The sequence below is a fragment of the Penicillium verrucosum genome (assembly GCF_028828655.1).
Source record: "Penicillium verrucosum strain IBT 35672 chromosome Unknown utg000001l_segment0_segment0, whole genome shotgun sequence".
Classification (NCBI taxonomy): domain Eukaryota; kingdom Fungi; phylum Ascomycota; class Eurotiomycetes; order Eurotiales; family Aspergillaceae; genus Penicillium; species Penicillium verrucosum.
In genome coordinates, this window is record NW_026643210.1 from 7,776,214 (window position 1) to 7,797,634 (window position 21,421).

Here is a 21,421-nt window from a genome sequence, read left to right on the forward strand (position 1 = left end):
TGAAACTCGTTCAACTGCAAACGGAGCGAGGCGAAGCGAGATTCAGGATGCCAGGGGGATATTGCTCCGTGCGTCGACCACCGGCGCAAGACCACTTGGCAATACTTCCCCAGATACGAGTGATGCGAATAACTCGGCTGAGGACCGACTCCTCGGCGCCAACCTCCCATCGATCAACCTCCTCCTCGCTCGAGTCCTTGCGGCGAGAGATAGGTGACCAGGGCTTGTTATCTGGAGTTCCATTGGGTCCTGGGAGCTTTTCTTCGCCAAAGCCTCCTATGCTTTGACGGATGCTGGGGATTTGCATGCTTTGGGAACCAAAGCTCTGCGGGCGCCGAACGGTCGGTTCATTAAGTCGGGCCGTTCGAACTCGCTCGCCGAAAGCAAAAGCGTTGTCGCTCGGAAGCTGAATTCCGAGTTCCTTAACTCGGACCATCCGAGGCCGGTACTTTCCACTGCTGAGGCATCGGTCGAGGATAAAACAGGCCCAAAATGTCCGGCGTTTAGTCTCTTGCGCAATGATATCATCGGAGGTCGGCTCCCTGAGCTCTACACGCCGCGGCAGACCAAAATGATCTGCCTCGGGTCTGAAGCCGGGGGATGAGCGCGAAGGATCTCGCGCTGGGAATTCATTCTCAAGTTCAAAGGGCAGACCCATGGCCTGTGCAAGCCGGATGGCCATACCCACGTAGACCCACGCACTCTTGCCTCGGCACATCCCCCATTCGTGCAAGGCTAACATCAATAGCGCCTGTACACGCGCAAGATCCGGTTGAGCGAGGCAAGAGCCATCTAAGCCGGCCAGCCGGCTGCGGAGGGCTGCGGCATAGTATTCCGATGCGGCAAGTGGGTTCGAAGAATGACCAGGCGATGCTGGTGAGTGAGCTGCGGCCAACGGAGGGTGAAAGCGAGCAGTCAGGGCTAGTACACCCAGCGGGATCAGTGACGAAGACGGGTCCGCCTTATATATGGGATTCCGGGGATCTTGTCCATCGAAGGTCGTGGGAGGAGGAGCGGGAGATGAAAGCTGTCGAATCTGGCCGAGAAAAGTGGCAGGATGTAGGAAAGGTAGAAGAGTCGCAAAATGCGATTGAAAGAGATCGAAGACGGCCTCCCAAACTTTTGTTGTAAGTATTGAGGAATCAAGCGCATCCACACCAAGCTTCGAACCAGCCGATGAGCCGGATATGCCTACCACCTTGCGTGGACGATGTCGTTTCGGGCCATCCCAGTCTCCATTCCGATCTTCACCTTCTGCCAGGGTAGCCAGATCTCGTTTGGCGGTGCTTACTCCGATTGCTGGGGTTGGGTAGACACATTCGCGCCCGGATGATTCGCACGCGCGGCAGGTCGTATCGATGCCGGCATTGACACACTTGATTTTACTGCGGCGGCATCGAGCGCAAGCAATACTGGACCGCATGGTGTATTGGATAGACTCGAGGTCTGCAGATATCCGAGTCGATTTGTGCCAATCGCAATTCTCCCATTTACCGTCGGTATTCGGGTCAAAGGGTGTAATTCTTTTTGCGGGGGAATAATCTCGGGGAGTTAATCCAAGGGAGGTTCTGTTTCTGAACGGTCAACATTGGATATGTTAGGAACTAGGTAATGTTGGGAACTTACTAGACATCCAAGCCTAGGTGAAAGGGAAAGAAAAGAAAAGAAAGTAAAGAAAACGAAAGAGGGAAAGAGCCAAGGGAGAAGAATAACGGAGTTGGCGGAGTGTGGGGGAAACTCAAAGAGTCGGGGCACCGGTCCGGAAGAAACACAAGTCGGAAGGGAACGGGGAATGTTTCTCGACCGGGGAAAGAGAGAATAGGAAAAGAAAATAAAATAAAATTGAAGTCCAAAAAAAGAAGTGAAAAATGGGGAAATAAGAAATAATTTTATTAAAAAAAAATAAAACAAAAAAAAAAAGAACGAAAATGGAGAAAAAGAAGTGAGAGCCGCTGAAATTGCGGAGGGCCCAAAGCATGCAAGGACGCGCTTTTTCGTGGAGGTGGAGCCCCCCAGTTTTCCTGCCGATTTAGTTCTATCACACATATTATATTGACTATATTGACTATATTGACTGTATAAATACTATAAATAAGAAAAATTATAGAATAAATATAACTATGGAGTAGATACAATACATATCTCATGGTACAATCCCTTATTCCTCAAATATATACCTGGTATAACCCTCTCCCGGAATTACTCTTGAGGCCTGAGCGGGCATACAGAGAAAGCCCTAGAGAACATACCCCAAATTCTCACCTCTGATCTCATGATCGTCATTTCGCATCTCTACCCGACTCGGGGTCAGCTCACGGTCCGAAAATAAGAAAAAGAAAAAAAAAAAAAAAAAGTAATCTGCTCGGTCAAGTAGGACATGTCTTCACTACTGGACCAAATCCAGATTCAAAAGTACACCAACTAGTTGGAATAACAATACCCGTCCACTCCCCGGCCGATTGTCCTCCGACCACTTTCCGGCATTTCTCCTCCATATTAGGTATTAGGCCGTGAGAAATGAAATCTGGGGGGATCGGTAGATTTGGGACATCATACGTACAATGTCGTACACCCTAGTTCCATGTCCGCCTAGAACTTTATACCGACAAGGGTACGGGGTACAAAAGTACCCTTCACCTTTCTACCTAGGCTATTGACCAGATCTACTCCGTGGCAGCTGATGTCCGATCGGCATTTGTCTGGGCGGGAATCCATACACCGTCTCTTCCCGCGTCGGGAACACCAGAATAGATAGGCAAGCGAGAAATGAGTGCACAGATGGGGGAAAAAACACATTCTCGGAGAGTACAGCGAGAAATCCAGAATTTGCGAGTCAAGAAGAAAAAAGAACGGAAATCCGAACTCCACAAGATTGTCCAGAAATTCCAGTGGACCGGACCATAAGGCTTTTCCTTCCCACATGGTATTTTTCTTTTCTTTTCTTTTTGTTCTTTTCCCCCCCAAGAGGGGTATCTCGGCCCATTTAGATCCCTCGGGTATAGCCTCGTCCCCAGAACATGGATAACCTGCCATTCAGGCAGCCTATCAATCTGGGGGAGAAGGGGGTGAAAGCATCCAATCAACGATTTCCAAGACCAATCCTGGTCCAGGCTCCCCGCAAAGAAAGTGAGATCCTAGATCCCTCACAGGAGTTACATTGAAAAAGTGACCCTTTTGATTGGTGTCGGCTATGAACCTTTCCACCTCGTACCCCCGTATTTGACGGACTCCGTGTGACGTTCCCATAATGGGGGCTGGTGGTTGTGTTTCCCCCCGCTAGTCCCCCCCGTCACAGGTGGAAGAATCGGGGAAGGGATCAGGTCGCTCGGCAGAGGGTCGAATGAGTTGCCATCCCTTCGGAAGAACACGCATATTTCACGGGATGGGGAATTGGACTGACTCGACCCAGTCCTTACCTCCGTGGTTCTGCTGCCATCCTTATATATTCCCATTCCCACAATGTCGTATATCCTTGTAGAAGTACAAACAGGCCGAGGCCGACTGCATGATCAGAGGGATTTTTTTTTGTTTCATCCCTTACGGAATTCATGGGAACCTAACCCTGGTGTAGTTCCGAGGTTATACACATGCTCAGGAATGTCACACATCGGAAAAGTTCATTCACCGAGTTTTCCCCCGGTCACATTTCGGCCCCATCCGATTCAACGATTGGACCGCGGCCTCCGAGGCACAAGCGATTGGACCCCGGATAACCCCGCATTTACTTGATATTAGGTAAGAAGTTCGAGTCTATTTTTTGGAGAGTTGTTTTATAAAGGTATATGTTGTAGAGTACGGAGTAGTATTTTATATTTTATATTGTAGATTGTATAGTAAGTAACCTTACAAGAGGGCAATGGTTACCCAAAATTCCAATTCCCCATACAACCTATGTAGGTAGTATAACATAAATCTCCGACCTTCTATATTTTGTACGGTGGATAATAGTGGAGAAGCTTAAAAGGGAAATTGAACAGTTTTCACAGTTGATTAACATTGCATACCCCGTACCATTGGTACTCTGTACTCTCTCTATAACTAGTGTAGTCATTTCACATTCTTGGCTTTTACCCCACATATGGAGTAACCTCTCAGGTGACAAAAATTAATAAAGGAAACTTCTTTGTCCATCTTTTTCTCTTCTAACCTTCCCTGACTTGATATTATCCGAGACATTCCCGTGCCGTACACCGGATTCTCGTTCAATCTGAAAGAAAAAAAAAAAAAAAGTATATAGTCCAATCCAATTCATAATACTAAGCCTCCAGCGCCATAGTGGCTTTGAATAATATTTCCCCAAGACCGACGGGATCAAATCTTCTTATTTCCCCTTCCTGTCCCATGTCGGCGCGGAGTAATTGCCGACAGTTAATTCGGCACGTGGTACTCCGTACTCCGTACTCCATACTAATTTGATGATATATCACCACACAAAACATGAGAAATTTAGTGCTGAATACTAAGCCCCGTATATCTTAATTTCATTTCCAGGCTAAAAACCCTTCCAGAAAAGGAATCCCAAACCCGGGGAGATCCCGGATCCTACAACTCCGTCCGGAGTCTCCGTAGTAAAAACGAAAAGGATCGAAAAACGAACAGACCACGAACCCAGCCACCCCACATCGGCTCGGTTAGAACATCGAACATCGGTGCGATACCGAGTCTCCCGAGTCCGGATTTGGATAGCCTACCGGTGCATGGGATCTTTTTCCCGGTAATTCCCCGATGGCTAAATGGCGGAGAACTGTGCCTTAATATACTGTGATATTTACCATAACCTTGGAATTGCCTTCTGCTTATTCGTGCGTCTCTGCCGATTTGCTGACTTTCTGACTTTCTGACTTTCTGACTTGCTGACTTCGGGGATTCAATCCCGAGAGACCAATCCCCCCCACTCGGGGGTCCACGGGTAACTTACCGGGTTAGTCAGATTTGTTTTTTTAGCCTGATTTGAATAGTCGTACTTTTTTTTTTTTTTTTTTAAAAAAAAATATGGATTATTGTGGAATGTGGTTATGGAATCACCAGTCAATTTTATCTATAAAGAGTCGGAGAAAAGAAAGAAAATGCATCGAACAAGAAAAGCACCGCCAGAGTGGGTATATTATGAGCGATCATAATAGAATCCAAAAAAAAAAACACACACCAGTCCAAATAAACATGATATAGAGAAGAATAACAAAAAAAGAGTTCCCAGGATTGGGATGGTAAATTAGAAGATCGATATCGTATCGTCAACGAAGACCCAGCCCGATGACTATAATGAGTGTAAGGGTTTAAACGAAGAACCTAGAGACGCAATCAGTAAGGGACACGGACACTTGTTAACCATCCCAACCACATACCAAGCCGCAAGAGCGATTATCAGATACATCATCATCAACAAGACACCCTCGAGCCAGTGAGACTTTCCATCACCGATGAGGTAGTTGACCTATGAAACGACAGTCAGTATAATGAGATCCCCTCCTCGCCCTAAACGAAATCCACTTACCAAAAGAACAGACATGAATAACACAACCACCTGGAATCCGTCGAAGTTGAGAGTCTGTCGCTGTTAGTACTACTAGTCCCCAACTCATCAATGTTTCGTACGGGACTCATCCATACCATATCGTCAACACCAATAATCCACCCAAGAACAACAATCAACGGCAACACAAGCAACGCAATCTGCATGCTGGATCCGACAGCAACACCAATCGCAAGGTCCATCTTATCCTTGCAAGCGACTGTCACTGCCGTAGCGTGCTCAGCCGCATTACCAACGATAGGCAGAAGAATCAACCCGACGAACGTCTCGCGAATGTCACCGGTAGCCGTCAAAGCATCGATGGATTCAACCTACATAGATGGGTGAGCTTATTGAAACACACACACACAAAAAGAAGATCGAGAACAGATCGGAGAGAAAACTGCAAAAACATACCATGAACTCAGCACACACGGCAACAAACGCAGTCGAGATAATCAGCGTAAGAAGGGCAGTCATAACGGACAACTGCGGCTCCTCGGTTTCTTCTTCGACTTCCTCCATCTTCATGTGGTCGGCACTCTGTCCGACCAATGGCGTGGCGGTCATTTTACCGATCTGGGCAATACCCCGACTGGCATCGCCTTCGCCGACCTTCGCGTCTCGCCGTCCGACCTTCTCGCTGGGTCGGTTGTAAATTTCGGCGTGCGACTTCAGCTGGAAGAAGAGGTAGCAGCCATACACGATTAGAAGGAGGACGCTGGTGCCTGTCGTGTGACGTGTGAGCAAGAAAATAGGTAACAAGTTATATAGTGCCAGCAAGTAACGTACCTCGGGACATAGCAGCGGTTCCGTCTACTTTCTCAACTATAATCGATATTCTTGTTAGCTCTCGTGTCGAGGGTCCTGGGATCGGGTCATAACTGACTATCGGACCACTTGTGGTAGGCGGTGGGGATGATCAAACTGCTAACAGCCAATGCAAGCATACTCGCAGCTGTCTGGGCAACTGTTACGTTGAAATTTTGCTCTATGCGAGGGATACCGCCGAGGAAAAAGCACATGCCCAATACCAGGAGCAGGTTGGACAAAATGCTTCCGATGAGTGAGGTCTGCACAATGAGGGTTTTGCCTTGGACCAGTGCGATGACTGCGACGATCAGTTCGACGGCGTTACTATATGGGTTAGAAATGGTGCTGTGGAAGGATATAACGGGTAGTGTGAAGCATACCCGAACGAGGCATTCAGCAGACCACCGATTGTTTCACTCGTGCTAGAAGAAATATAAGTATAGGTCAAGGAAAACCAGATTCATTGAAGCATACCGAATGGCAATCTCTTCAGTTGCGAAACTGAGCATAGCAGCAAGCGGACTAGTAGATGATTGTTAGTGATAAGATCCTGGATAATGGCCGACGTGTAAATCACTTACATGATCGCAACGAAGTTAACCACGAAGACCGCAATCGGATTGGCTCGAACGGCATAAAGCGCAACTGCACAAATATAGAATTAGCACGCGTACTCCCATACATGAATAGCAAACAGGAAGAAGAGCAGGACATACTTCCAACAGGCGCAGCAATCAAAAGCACATTGATCCACGAGTTCAAGATAGTAGCCCTTAACTGCGATGCAAAAGTGAAGCTCTTATTACTCGAAAGCGACTTCTTATCCTCCCACTCATCGTCATCATGGCGATTCTTAAACTTGCCCAAAATACCACCCTTCCGCTGACGCGCTTGCACGGATCCAACAGTCTCAGAGTCAACCCCGCGCACCGACGAGACATTGATCGGATCCTGGCTAGCCATGGACGGTTCAGGCGGAGATTTGTGGGTCTCATGCTCGCCGCCAGCGAACTCTGGTGGGAATGTGTTCGAGTACTCCGGGACAGTAATGCCGTCGTTCATTTCCTGTCGGCGTTGTTGGTCTGCTGGGAGGTCGTCCAAGGTCTGGGCGTGGGATAGTCCATCCTCGAGCTGCATGGAGTTCGATCGGTTGGGCCTGCTTTGCATGCGCTTTTGGAATGGGTTGAGTGAGGGGCCGTACCATGCTGATGTGCGGGCCGCATGGCGAATTTTGTCTAGTTGTATTCTTAGTATGGCTGGCTAGTTGAGAGGTTGAGTATTCATAGATGTTGGACTTACGCATGATGGTGGTGGATTGATAGGAGCTTCTGTGGAGAAATGGATTTGTGAGTAAGCGCGGTCTTGCCAGATGTATTTAAATATCAAAAGAAAGGACAAAGCAACAACGATTGCCGGGAAATAGCGTAGTAGTGAGCCTTGGGAGGTTATATTTGGCCCAAATAATACACGCGCGCCACAGAGCGTGGCTTGGACCCGCGATGTCTGGGACGGATGCCTATTGAGAAGGGTTGGGGGAACACGTACTTGCTAACGGGTTCGATGTGGATAGTTCAGCTGGTTCACAGGCTGAAGCAGTTACGGCAGTTTAAGCGCTAGATGTGGATGTGCCTCAAAATACAGCCACAGCAGGATGATGAATGGCGGATCCGTGATGTTCAAAGGGGATCCGAAAATGGAACGCGCACAGGGGAACGGTGAGAATCAGACGCAAAGCAAGGGGTAGGCTAGAAGTCAACAAAGACTAAACGAGTGACAATTATGAAACGAGGACGGTGAAGAAGCGAGCATAAGGAGTGACTCGAAAATGAAGGGATAGAAATTGCCTGGTAACAATTTCCTGAGTGTCTTTAGGAAACAGACTTCGAGAAGACCTGAAAAACACAGCCACACTGATAGTACGTATTGGTATAGTGTGTATAGTGGAGTAAATACTATAAGCTTGGCGTCTAGAAAAAAAGAAGAAAAAACAAAGCTCGGGTCGCGAGAGTTGTCGGTATAAAGTGTAGGCAGTTGGCAAAGAACCGGTCAGAATAAGTATCTCTTTCAAGCCCAATTTTATAAATCCTTGCACAGACTGCGTCAGATCAGATATCGTGAAATCGTCAATGTTGATGCGTTGGATGCATGAAACTCCAGCGCCACTCAAAACCTTGGAACCGAAAGCTTCGTCAGTGGAAGCTTTGTTCCGTGTGCTTGGGTGACTTGGCATAAACTTGTTTTTTTGAGATCGCCCATTCTGCGGTGTTCAAATAGAATGGTCACACCGCACCTGTTGGATTCCCTCGGGCATTCCTGCAGATGTTGACATACGATGTACCACATAGCGGTGCAATCGTGGCACAGAGAGAGACCAGGCCACAAATATGGGTCTTCCGTTTATTGGGAGCAAATTTCATCCAACGCAAATTGTGTAGGGGGTTTTGACCCGCTCTTGGCAGTGTTTGGATCAATCAAATGTCGAGTATTGATTTCCACAACACGCCTAAACGCCACAATCCCCTTATTCTTTTTTGTCATGGTGTTGCTTCCCCAAGCCAGACGCATGATGAAACAATCACGTGTGGATTTTCAAGGTGTGGTTTTCAGGTTGTTGGTTGGTGCCCGTCTAAGCGCTGGGCGGCGCCAGGGCCGTGGTCACCTAAGCAGGTGCCCTCGGCCCCGGGGAGTCCTAATGGTGCTTTGGGAGGGGACACGCTCCCCCAACAAATGATTGTAGTCCTATCATAAGGCATGCCGAGGTCAATATTGACACTTGTTATAGGCTGACTCTTCGTGATAAGATCGTGATCAATGATCAAATCGGTCTCGGGCAAATACTGTGGGTGTCAGTAGCTTGCACTCGCTCTTTGACCCTACCAAAGCAAATGGCTGTCGTCATTCCGAAGAGATATATATCCATGAACACTCAGCTTACTTAGCTGCACTGCCGACGTAGTTATCATCTTTCCAGTTCTGTTGCGTTGGTGTAGGGTCTGCGGTCGGGCAGTTGTTGAAGCGAAGTGTAGAGGCAGAGTGAGAAGGCAGAGTAAATGGCCAATACCTAGGTAGTATGTTAGAAATTCACCGAAAAGGAAAAAGAAAAGTTCAGCCCTATGGATTTCCGCATGTTAAAGGGCCCCGAAAATAGCTGCTGCCTACCTCGCGCTAGCCACTTCGAGCCATGTGACTTTTAGCTCTCCACTTGGGACTTTTATGTCTATGAATTTCATTTGAAACCTCTCTTGTTCAGATTATTCGCAGTCTCGATTTCTAAAATAGAGGATAAATAAATCTTGTTTGAACCATTGCTTATTGGAACTTGTGGAGAGTTCCCCATACCTGCCAGCTAGTAATATGCGTGGATGAAGGCGCTTAGGCTTATGCCCACAGACTACCTACTTACCTACAAAATAGGTAAGTATGTCTCCATATTTCCGTATTGGCCATCACTAGTTGAAGTAGACCGTGAAATTACGACGCCCAAGCTTTGGCCGATGATGATAGCAACAAGATACTTATGAAATGCCTATCTACCATCCCTAACGGTGTGGGAGCGAGCATCGCACACAATATTGCCCGGGAATACTGTGTTGATCCCACTTCCAGCTATAACGGCACCGAGTCGAATAAAGATATTCTGGACTTTGGACATGACGTATCTTTTGCTGTGGTAGGTCGGTCCATTACAAGAGCGTGCAACACATTACATGTATCAATGTTAGGGACGGGTACTTCGTACATACTGTATAGTTGTATGTATTTAACTGTCATATTCAACGTGTACCCCGGTTTAAACGGCAAAGGGGAATCAGTCTCTATTGGTCCGTAGAGGAAAAAGTAAACATCTACCTTGTACCACGCAAAAAGCCAATAACTAATACCCAGAGAGTTCCAATAGCCAGAAAATATCTCATACAACATACTGATAATGGAGTAAAGAATCCACCCGGACTCCATATCAAGCGGGTTATTCAGTCGCCACAAAGCTTGGTAGAGTAAAATATGTACGAAGCGTTGAACGGGAAGGGACTGACCGTATATCGTATGCTCAAATCGGACCCGCTTTTGACGTGATCTATGATATTCAGGGGTGCAGCTACCCCTGAGCTGCACTGCCTGGTCCTGGCCTCGAATGGTATGGTCTGCGTTTGGCTCTATGCTGTACTCCCTCCGTAGGTTGTCTTTTTTTTTTTTAGAATGGACAGGGTTATGCAATTATCCCTACCGAATTTATAACATAGAGAAGAGGGCTATGATAACCTAGCGGGTGGAAATATCGGTGCCTACTCTGCCGTCTGATCGCCCCTGCAAATTTGAGCATATAATTTTTGTCCGTCCCGAGTGAAAATGAGATGAATAGAAAGTTACTAGATTGTACAATATATGTAACATACTCGATACAATGGTTAATCATAGCATTGATGGATCCAAGAATATCTAAGGTTATATATATATTCAATGTTGAAAAGTTGACCGCACCCTCTCAGTATTTTCCTGTCTTTTTCTACGGCCTAAATATGAAGATTGAGAAGGGAAAGACGATATCTAAGAAAAAGTCATATATATAATACATATAAGACCGCATAAAAGCAACCAACTATTTTTGTCACAAATCATCGATACAACTCGTAAAGTGAGACATTAGGCAAAAATGTCCCAGAAGTAGTACTACCTACTCGGAACACAAACTCTTCGGGGCGTAGACTTTGATATCGATCCTACTATGAGGTCTGTATTTCTTTTTAACTGACCCCAATTTACAAGCCTTAGCCAAGGATGCCCAGAATTTATAACGAACGTCATAGCATTGATCGCCCTTGGCAACGAACAAGCTTTCCGAGTATACGGAGTATTAGTATATAGAGTATATGATGATGGGTTATTACTTTGTACCCCTTGCGAGCCGTGTCTGAATAAGTTATAAGTTATAAGATACATAGATTAATACCAAATAAATGAATGTGACATTCCATTCCCTCCAGTCAGGGTTCTCCAGGGTCCTTAGTGCATCGTCAGCCGTCCACGGGTTTACTAGCGCATACATTTGTTTCAGGGGGGCAAATAAGCAAAGGATGTAATGGAAAAAGGCTTGAAAGTAGGGAATAGTGGAGGATTAGTGGAGGATTAATGGAGGATTAGTGGAGGACCAGCGGAGGACCAGGACAGGGACAGTGGGAACATAAGGGCCAATGATCGGGGGATCTCTCTTTATATTTGCCAATCACATCTTTCAATTGATTTAACTGAAAATAAATAAATAAATATAGAACTGAAAAAGAATAAAATAACCCAACTCATTATGATATGCAACCCGATATACCCACATGTATGCGCGTACACAACCCCCCTTGTCCTCCACTTTCCCCCCTCCTCTCCCTTCTAAGGTCTCTTTTCTTCTCTTCCCTTCCTACCACCTACGTAGATTTTCTCTTTCTTTTGATTTCTTATTTACATTCGCTATCCTTACAGAGACGGTGTGTACCCTCGTTAGACATTCTTTAGGATTTCATTTTCCTTGAACAATGAAGGCCTCTATCATCGCTGGTCTCTCCCTTCTGGGAGCGGCCATGGCTGCCGATGTCCCCTCTATTGAGATTAAGGGCAAAAAGTTCTTCTACTCCAACAACGGCACCGAATTCTTCATCCGTGGTGTTGCCTATCAACCCAACTTCACTGGTCGCAACGGTGCTTCCGGCAAGGACTCATACACCGACCCGCTGGCCATCGACAGCTGCAAGCGCGATATTCCCTACCTGACCCAATTGCGTACCAATGTTGTCCGTACCTACGCCGTCGACCCCAGCAAGGACCACGATGAGTGTATGACCGCCCTCGCCGATGCCGGTATCTACCTCATCACCGATCTGTCCTCGCCCAGTGAATCCATCGAATCCGACGACCCTACCTGGAACTCGGATCTCTTCACTCGTTACTCCCAGGTCGTCGATGCCTTCGCTAAGTACCCTAACGTCATCGGCTTCTTCGCCGGAAACGAAGTCGCCAACAAGGTCAACAACACCAACTCCATGGCATACGTCAAGGCCGCCGTCCGCGACATGAAGTCCTACATCAAGCAAAAGGATTACCGCAGCTCCCTCGCCGTCGGTTACGCCACTGATGACGATGCCACCGTCCGTGAAGCCGTCTCCAACTACCTGATCTGCGACGAAGCCGCCGACTCCATCGACTTCTTCGGCTACAACATCTACGAGTGGTGCGGCGACTCCACCTTCAAGGAATCCGGCTACGAGGAGCGCACCAAGGAATTCAAAGACTACCCCGTCCCCGCCTTCTTCTCCGAGTACGGCTGCAACGAGGTCCGTCCCCGCAAGTTCACCGACGTCCCCGTCCTGTACAGCGACAAGATGACCGACGTCTGGTCGGGCGGTATCGTCTACATGTACTACGAAGAAGCCAACAAATACGGTCTCGTCTCCGTCGACGGCGACGACGTCAAGACTCTCCCGGACTTCAGCAACCTCTCCAAGCAAATGGCCTCGGCAACCCCGACTGGCGTGGAATCCGCCAAATACAGCGCCTCCACCACGGTCGGCCGTAGCTGTCCCACCATCGGCTCGGACTGGAACGCCGCTAGCAAGCTGCCCCCTCGCCCAACGCTGACCTCTGCGAGTGCATGGTCAACTCCCTCGAATGTGTCCCCAACTCCGATATCACCGACAAGGAAGTCGGAACGACCTTCAGCTACCTCGGCGGCGAGGACGGTGTCATGAACGGTGTCAAGCACAACTCGACTTCCGGTACCTACGGTGCTTACTCCATGTGCTCGGCTAAGCAGCGTCTGGCCTGGGCTATGAACGCCTACTACCAGAAGAACAAGGGCAAGGCTGGTAGCGAGGCTTGTGGATTCGATGGTGTCGCTAAGACTAAGAAGTCTACCTCTGCCTCTGGCTCCTGTGCTACTCAGATGAGTGCTGCAGGCTCGGCTGGTACTGGTGCTGTCAGCGGTGGTCTTGCTGCTAGCACTGGTGCTGGTGCTTCTGGCTCTGCTTCTGCTGGTGGTGCTACCTCCTCTGGTATTGCTGCTGGTACTGTTCCCCAGGCGGTGAACATCGGTGTCTGGCAGGCTGGTGCTTATGCCGTCGCTGCTGTTGCCTCTGGTGTCTTCATGATCATGCTGTAAACTACTATCTTCATGATTTAGACTTGACTTTCTTTTTTTTTTTTTGGACTTCCTTACATAGCCCCTATCCAAATTGGAATTGTGGGATTTGCTTTTTTTTTCTGTAACATTTGTTTATACATACTCCCTTATTTAAACTGCTAACTAGCGGGTGTTCTATTATCCCGGATACTATTTCAGAATCCACTAATGAAATATTTAAACAAGTCTTCCTTTTGTAGCTTGTATTTTCCTAACTACCACATAGTTGTCGGTATGTTATAGTTATGAATTTTATTCATACAAAATCGATAACTATCGACTACATGATTGGTCATCATTGAGCTATATTGATAGCTCATAGAACAACACTATTGGCTTAAACATGTCCAGGTGACGTTCTCCAATTTTCACGAGTCTCACTTTGCTTTTTTTTCGCTCCTCTCTCCTTGTCCATGTAAAATTCAACACATTCATCGCATTGAGTGAAGGTGAACCCCGAGACCACAAGGTGTCTACTCCACTTACAAGGCTTGGAAAGTCCATCCCGAAGTATATCGAATGTCAAACAAGAAAATATCAAATGTAATAATTAAGATCCACGTTGGTCTATCTAAATATCATAGACCTTTTCCATGGCTATATTCCCGCCCACAAAAAGATTGAAAACAACTCATCCCAACCAAATCCGACAGCCCTCTCCAAAAAGTGACATCCATTCCAATATACAAGTACATACATATAGTTAGGTAAATTTTATCTACCGTCTATCTTTATGCCGTATTTTACCCTATGTATATTCACTCCTCAGGACGCATGTAGAAGAAAATGTAAAAACAACGCTCAAAATGTAACTTTTCCACCAAAAACTAACAGCAATTAGTTGGTGTCCTCAGGGAAGTACTCCTTAAGAGTTTCCAGGACACCCTTTTCAGCAATGTCCTTCATGGCCTTCTCCATCTCATCGGTGAACCGTTTGTATCCGCGCAAGTCGTCACCGAAGAGGCTCTTGATTTGGAGCAGGCCATGGGGGCCCTTGTCATCCCCAGCTGCAGCCAGAAGATCGTTAAGCATGGGGTCAACGACCGTGAATTTCTGGCCGTGGTCATCAACACCTCGGATGTACAGGAACCAAGAGGCGGCGACGAAACACAGACGACGGAAAGGATAATCACGGTTCTCTTCCTTGCTCGCCATAATGGCCTCGGCAATGGACGGCATGATAAACTGTGGGATCTTGCCAGAGGCATTGAGACAGACGCGAGGCAGCTGGTCCATGATTGTGGAGTTGGAGAAGCGCTTCATGAGCGTTTTGCAATAGTCGTCGATGTTGACGCCTGGAATCTCCGGCAAGTGCGGCTTCACCTCCTCCTGCATCATCTCCCACACCAACTTGCGCAGCTGCGGGTTGTTCATGACTTCGTGCACGTATTTGAAGCCCGCCATTTGGCCCGGGTATCCGATGGCCGAGTGGCTGCCATTGAGTAGACGGAGCTTGTGCTTCTCGAACTGCTCGACGTCGTGGACATTCTTGACAACCTGGACACCGACCTTCTCGAATGCTGGACGTTCATCCGAGAACTGGTCCTCGATGACCCATTGCATGAAGGGCTCTGTGACGACGGGCCACGCGTCTTCAATTCCAAACTCCTTCGCCAGTGTCTCTTTGTCATTCTGTGCTGTCTGAGGTGTGATGCGGTCGACCATGGCGTTGGGGAAGGCGCCTTTCTCAGCAATCCAATCCGCGATCTTGGGGTTGTGCAAGCGCGCGAATGACACTAGCATGTTGCGTGTGATGGACCCGTTCTTCTGCATGTTATCGCACGACATGACGGTAAAGGGATCTTGTTTGTTCTGGTAGCGTTGTGCCAGGGCAGCGTAGAGGAAACCGAAGGTAGTGGACGGCGCGTTCACGTTCTTGAGGTCGGCCTTGATATCGGGGTGGTCGCTTATCAGCTCGTGGGTGTTTTCGTTGTAGTAGTAGCCGCTTTCGGTGATGGTGAGCGACACAATGCGGGTATCAGGGTGGGCCATCTTGTCGATGACAGCTTTGCGGTTGTCCGGGGCAAAGAGGTAGGAATTGATGCATCCAACAACGTGGGCAAGGCTTCCCTTGTCAGAGCGCTCCATGACGGTGTAGAGGTGATCCTGCTCTTTCAACACATCACGCATGGCAACATCAAAGGGTTGCAAGCCAACGCCGCAAATTGCGTAGTCAGTCTCATTATGATCCCGCATCAACTTGTCAACATAGACAGCCAGATGAGCTCTGTGGAAACCACCGACACCAACATGGACGATTCCCTCCTTAACTTTGGCATTGCGGGTGACATTGAGCTCACGGTAGGTTGGGATTTGGAGCTTTCCCTTGCCTAGCTTCCCAATGGCTGTCAGGTTCTTGGTGCTGAGCTTTAGGGCTGCCATTGTGATCAGAGGAATTGTGAAAAGAAAAAAGAAAGAAAAAAGGAGTGAGCTTGAAAGAAAGATGAAAGACCAGCAAGGGTCACCGCTGGTTTTGACCGCTGATCCTGGAAAATGAGCTGGGCGAATATTACATCATGTGGACTCAAACCGCCACCCCTGAAGGTGTCCACCTTCCACTGCAAAGAGCCATATGGAATAATCCTTTTGGCATCTGATTAGTTTGTTTTTGGGTAGTGGACCAGTCTGTTCTCAGCTTTGGAAAGTCGTGAGCGTCTAATAATAAAAAAGCACCTTGCGTCAGAGCTATCCGCTTCCGATCTCGGGGGCCGAGAACGTTCTTCTGCCGGGGGTACTTGGCCCCTTTCGGGGATTTTGTTGTTCTCGGGAACTCTTTTTTTAAGGTCAAGATAGACATGGCATGGAGTTTCCCTATACGGAGTAGAACTGAAGAATGAAAACTCTGACGGACTGAAAAGTACAGTTTCAATTTCAATATAGTTTATATGTATCTGTGAGATCATATAGCTGAAATGGGAAAGCCCCACCCGAAGGCAATTCGAGAGGGCAATCCGGTCTGAAGTTGCCACTTTTGAATTTTATTGGGAATGAAGGGATGAGCTGTAGTTTATTATACGCAACAACATCTCATCCTCTGGTAAGATGGCCGAGTTGGTCTAAGGCGCCAGGTTAAGGTATACCTTAACTCTACAACTAGCAATAGTTTCCTGGTCTCGCAAGAGGCGTGGGTTCGAATCCCACTCTTATCATGATTTTTTTGTATTTTTTTGAATTTCTGGCTTTTTGCTTAGATGAGGATCGATTGAAAAATCGATTAAAATTCTTTGTAGATTAATACATTCTCTAATTTCTATTCATAGTCGCAACTCCAAATCTATATATCCGGTATGCTAGCCAACCAATCCGGGGTAGACCTTTCAATAGCCCACAAAGAGGCCCAAGCCCCCGGCCTCGACGTGAAAAAAATATATATCACTTACCCAACAACATGAATCCCACTAAAAGAAATAGCAATGAACGTGGCAAAGACAGCAGATACTTTCCCACCATGATATAATTATATTGCACCATCTTCACCAGGAGAAGGAAACCGCGACGGTCCATCGGCAAAGAAAAAAAGTGAAACGCCCTGAGCCATCTATCCTTCGGGGCGGGCGGAGGAGTACTCTCAGGAAGACCTCGTAGGTGAAACAGCTCTGTGGAATTGCATCCATAGTCCGCCAGACTTCCTCTGGGATGGATATTGTCTCGACTATATCGCAAGAGTATGTTGATTGTGGTAGCCATATCCTTGGACCTGTTCCATCAGAAGCCATGAAGAAACATTCCACAGGCGAAATACGCGACCGTCCCAACCTCAAGCGGTGATATGGACAGCGTGTAAGCCGCTCGCGTCACCATATTGCAGGCTCTGTAAACCGTAAACACCACTCCCAGGGCATCAACCTTCGCTCGGTCTTGAATATCCTCATCATGAAAATCAGAGCGAGTAATAATCCCAGCTCGGATAAATACCAGTATATTCTTCGGTGTGACGGTATACTTAAAAAGAAAACTGGGTGTCCAGGGAACCACGGGAGTGCAATGTGGGCCTGGAGGGGGAGGTAGAGGGGAAGGAAGGAAGAAGGTAGAAGGGGAGGAAGGTCGAGGGGGAAGGATGGAGAAGGGAGAAAGAAGAAGAGAGAGAAATGAAAGGGGGAGAGGGGATATTTATACCTTCCCAATGGCTTGAGGCAAATAGGGAAGCTGGGATGGGCGACAAGTTTCAACCCAAAAGGGAAGGCGCCTACATGTTGATCGGAGTTGTCATCGAATTGCCCGTGGCGTCTCCCGACGAATTCAAAAAATCCATATAGGATGGCACGATACATGCTGCGTCACAGGGCTATTTCACACATATGGAATGCTCGCAATGTATTTCCGCTCGTGTCGGGATGTGATGCCACATCACGAGTCACGACTATCCCCCCCGGAGAATGCCGTGCGGATTGCCAAAATGCTCATGGTCTACCAGTTTATCTACTACAACGCCGTGGTCCCATCTCAAAAATTAACTAATATCATACGGTACCTAGGTATTTCCTCCATTACCATCATCCGAGTTCGTGTCCTCGCCACAGTCAATTTCACCGATTTGTCCTACTCGATGATCTGGGTTGCCCTCTGGAGTGTCACGAAACCCGCTCTTTCCATTTCAAATTCCTGCGTGCCCACCGATTCTTAAGTCCGCTTTCCCGTCCTTGCTCCATACTCGACGCAGCCGTCGACGGGACCTGTCCCGAGCAAGAATATTACGGCGAAATGGGTGCATGACATAGATGAGATGGATAGTGAGTTTCCGCTCACGCAATTGGACCAGTCACAGGATGGTCACTTGCAGTAGGACAACAATTCTGGCAGATACAGTGTTATTGCTTTATCCATTCGGACTTTCCTTGTCCTCCCACTTCATGCGCGAGAACCGTGGATTGTTTAGCCATAGGGGAGGTGCCGAGTTTTCGTCGGACACTCCCACTCGCTTTTGCATGCGGCATGCCACTTGTTAGGGTGAACTGACGGCCAGAGCTTGGTCGTCCTGAGATAATTGCTTCGCAAACATATGGTGAAAAAGAGGTTCTGAGATTGGCTGAAACTTGTGAGAACGCAACGAGAAAACAGACTTGCGGTTTCGCGCAATGTACCCAATTCCGACAATTTTTCCAATTCAAATGGCTGAGGCTGCCAGTCCACGCGGTCGACGATTGGCAGCCAACTAGCAATAGTACATCAGCCTTTGAAGTAAGAGATGGAAAATTGAGAGTCTCAGGATCGCTGGAGCACTCGTATTTGGGGTTATAATAGGGATCTGAAGTAAGTTGTACTAGTACTAAACTTTGTAGTATCTATGTTTCTAGCGCTATCGGAGGAACCGCGAATTCTCACGTAGTCTTCCGAATATTCGGCTTAGATTGATCGGATAGAGAGTCGATTTCCCGGTAAAGCTACTGTTCTATATCATTTCGTTTTGTTTTAGGTATAGTTAATTAGTAGGGCAGTAGAGTGGCGGAGCCTCGCTTGCGAGGGTCTGAAAGGGCCGGTTACCCAGCCACCTATCACCTAAAAGGATTGAAAAATGGAACTGCAACCTTTTCGCGGAATACGCACTAAACAAGGAAATACTTCATCAAACTTTTAGGTAATGGTAGATTATCTATTCCCCTATATACGGCCCTTGGTTTGTCCGAAGCAAAAAAAGTCTCACAACGGGGCGTAAAATGGGGTCAATGACACGTACTCCAAATTTAAGCGGTCAGTCTAGCGAAGTTCGATTGGCCCAGTATGGAACCACCTTCTGAGAAAGGATAGAAAGCCCCCCCACCCCCAGATAATTAGTGGAGATATCCCCAAGATGATGGATTAATGAGGGATTTGAGAGGCAAATCAATGGAGGTTTGAGTTTCCCCGCATTAAGAAAAGTGGACTGAGGTTGGACTAAAACATGTTGTGGGGAAAAGGTCGATGATGATCCTAAAACCGGAAATACTAGTATCTCACACTACTTCATCGTAGTTCAAATAAACGTTTCATAGATTAAGATAAAGACGATTCACCCCAAAAAAAAAAAGAAACTAATTACAAGCCAAAGTTAACAGTCAAGCCTTATCTCTGCATGGGTGGCGTGTCGGGGCGGCTCACCCATCTCACGATCCCCCTGAACGTCCCTGAAGGCTGAAACCTTGGCTGATGGCAATAAACACCGCACCGGTCTGGGCAGACGGGGTAGACCGGGAAATCCGAACCTAACCGGATAGACGGGTTTAAAGGGCCTAATTCCCGCCCTAATTACCATTATCTGTAGTTTGCAATTATTCCAATATGTCAGAGAAGCAAGAGAAATCATTAAGTCCTGTCCCTTCACGTGAAGGACAGGTCCTCGAGGCTCAGCATGATGCCGTTTTTGGAGAAATCACCGAAGAAGGTCCGAATTATCGCGATGTATGTTGCTTAACCTTGTAACTCTTTCGGTGTCGTGTACTAATCACTCTATACAATGTAGGTAGGATGGCTAGGAACATCCGTCTTGATGATGAAAACCCAAATTGGTCTCGGTGTCCTTTCAATCCCCGTCGCTTTCGATTCATTAGGCATAGTTCCTGGCGTAATATGCCTATGTGCTATTGCAGCCATCACAACGTGGTCCGACTATATAATCGGTGTCTTCAAACTTCGACATCGCGAGGTTTACGGTATTGACGATGTGGGCGAGCTGTTACTTGGCCGCACGGGAAGAATCCTACTCGGAGGTGCATTTGTTCTCTGTGAGTTGAATCCTAAAAAAAAACAATACACGAAGTCATAAGAGTGTCACTTGCTGACCCACAATAGGGTGGGTCTTTGTCGCCGGCTCGGGAATGCTGGGGATCTCTATCGGTCTCAATGCTGTCTCCGACCATGCCGTTTGCACGGCAGTCTATGTTGCCATTGCTGCTATTATAGCATGTATACTCGGTAGTATCCAGACATTAGGTCGTCTCTCTTGGCTCGCCTGGATTGGTCTGTTCTCTATCTTGACTTCAAGTGAGTATTCTTCTCGTGCTCTTTACGTCTAATCTAACCTGATTGTCCCAGTCATGATCGTCACTGTCGCCGTTGGTATCCAACCTCGTCCAACAGCCGCACCGAAAGACGCTGTCTGGGTTCCTGACTACAAAATTGTCAACAATCCAGACTTCACCGATGCCATGACTGCTGTATGTACCATCGTGTTTGCGTACGCCGGTACTCCAGCATTCTTCTCTATTGCAGCGGAGATGCGGGAGCCCCGTCATTTCAACCGATCGTTGTTCCTCTGCCAGGGAGTTGTCACGGTATACTATCTTGCGATCGGCATTGTTATCTACTACTACTGTGGATCATACGTTTCATCCCCTGCTCTTGGATCCGCTGGTCCAGTCGTAAAAAAAGTGAGCTATGGGTTTGCTCTGCCAGGCCTGTTGGTCAGCACATTGCTATTCATTCACGTAAGTTTGATAACAAAAATCGTCTATCGTCTACCTAAGCTAACAGGTATTTAGATCACTGGAAAATATGTCTTTGTCCGCATCCTACAAGGTTCCCGCCATTTGGCATCCAACACTATGACCCACTGGGTGGTCTGGCTTAGCTGCACTATCGGGACTGCTTTGGTCGCTTATATCATTGCTAGCGCTATTCCCGTGTTCAGTGATCTCGTCTCTCTTGTGGGTGCTTTACTAGGTACTCCCATGTGCTTCCAGCCAATGGGTGGTATGTGGCTGTATGACAACTGGAACCGTAAAGAGGGTCGCCGGTCGCCCAGATGGATGTTCATGGTCGGATGGTGCTTCTTCATCATAATAGCGGGAACTTTCTTGATGATCGGAGGTACTTATGGATCTGTTGTCAGCATTATCAAAAGCTACGAGAAGTCCGGAGGTTCGGCTGCCTGGTCTTGCGCCGACAATTCAGTTTAGATAGTTATGTTAATGTTTTTGTTAAATCAAACTTCTTTTTCTTCACACATTAAGATACTATCT

General features: G+C 47.5%; 6 protein-coding genes across 6 annotated transcripts; 3 read left to right on the forward strand and 3 right to left on the reverse strand.

Annotated features, from left to right (window-relative positions):
- Nucleotides 1-10: 10 nt before the first annotated feature.
- Nucleotides 11-1,423, reverse strand: N7516_002845 (putative C6 transcription factor; the record flags this gene model as incomplete). The annotated part of the gene is made up of 1 exon (XM_057215565.1): nucleotides 11-1,423. The coding sequence occupies one exon, from the start codon at nucleotides 1,421-1,423 to the stop codon at nucleotides 11-13; it is 1,413 nt and encodes a 470-aa protein (XP_057077448.1).
- Nucleotides 1,424-5,276: 3,853 nt separating this feature from the next.
- Nucleotides 5,277-7,628, reverse strand: N7516_002846 (hydrogen/calcium exchanger domain-containing protein; the record flags this gene model as incomplete). The annotated part of the gene is made up of 12 exons (XM_057215566.1): nucleotides 5,277-5,289; nucleotides 5,346-5,434; nucleotides 5,495-5,548; nucleotides 5,611-5,844; nucleotides 5,930-6,240; nucleotides 6,305-6,340; nucleotides 6,402-6,649; nucleotides 6,706-6,747; nucleotides 6,800-6,847; nucleotides 6,907-6,970; nucleotides 7,042-7,560; nucleotides 7,625-7,628. 12 exons carry the CDS (start codon nucleotides 7,626-7,628, stop codon nucleotides 5,277-5,279), a joined length of 1,662 nt encoding a protein of 553 aa, XP_057077449.1.
- Nucleotides 7,629-11,847: 4,219 nt separating this feature from the next.
- On the forward strand, nucleotides 11,848-13,466 carry N7516_002847 (glycoside hydrolase family 72 protein; the record flags this gene model as incomplete). The annotated part of the gene is made up of 2 exons (XM_057215567.1): nucleotides 11,848-12,873; nucleotides 12,921-13,466. The coding sequence occupies 2 exons, from the start codon at nucleotides 11,848-11,850 to the stop codon at nucleotides 13,464-13,466; spliced, it is 1,572 nt and encodes a 523-aa protein (XP_057077450.1).
- Nucleotides 13,467-14,324: 858 nt separating this feature from the next.
- N7516_002848 (mannitol dehydrogenase family protein) lies at nucleotides 14,325-15,869 on the reverse strand (the record flags this gene model as incomplete). The annotated part of the gene is made up of 1 exon (XM_057215568.1): nucleotides 14,325-15,869. The coding sequence occupies one exon, from the start codon at nucleotides 15,867-15,869 to the stop codon at nucleotides 14,325-14,327; it is 1,545 nt and encodes a 514-aa protein (XP_057077451.1).
- Nucleotides 15,870-17,799: 1,930 nt separating this feature from the next.
- N7516_002849 (uncharacterized protein) lies at nucleotides 17,800-18,270 on the forward strand (the record flags this gene model as incomplete). The annotated part of the gene is made up of 2 exons (XM_057215569.1): nucleotides 17,800-18,055; nucleotides 18,113-18,270. The coding sequence occupies 2 exons, from the start codon at nucleotides 17,800-17,802 to the stop codon at nucleotides 18,268-18,270; spliced, it is 414 nt and encodes a 137-aa protein (XP_057077452.1).
- A 1,472-nt stretch (nucleotides 18,271-19,742) lies between these two features.
- Nucleotides 19,743-21,358, forward strand: N7516_002850 (uncharacterized protein; the record flags this gene model as incomplete). Its single annotated transcript, XM_057215570.1, has 5 exons — nucleotides 19,743-19,862; nucleotides 19,924-20,185; nucleotides 20,253-20,444; nucleotides 20,496-20,887; nucleotides 20,942-21,358. 5 exons carry the CDS (start codon nucleotides 19,743-19,745, stop codon nucleotides 21,356-21,358), a joined length of 1,383 nt encoding a protein of 460 aa, XP_057077453.1.
- Between the last annotated feature and the right edge of the window lie 63 nt (nucleotides 21,359-21,421).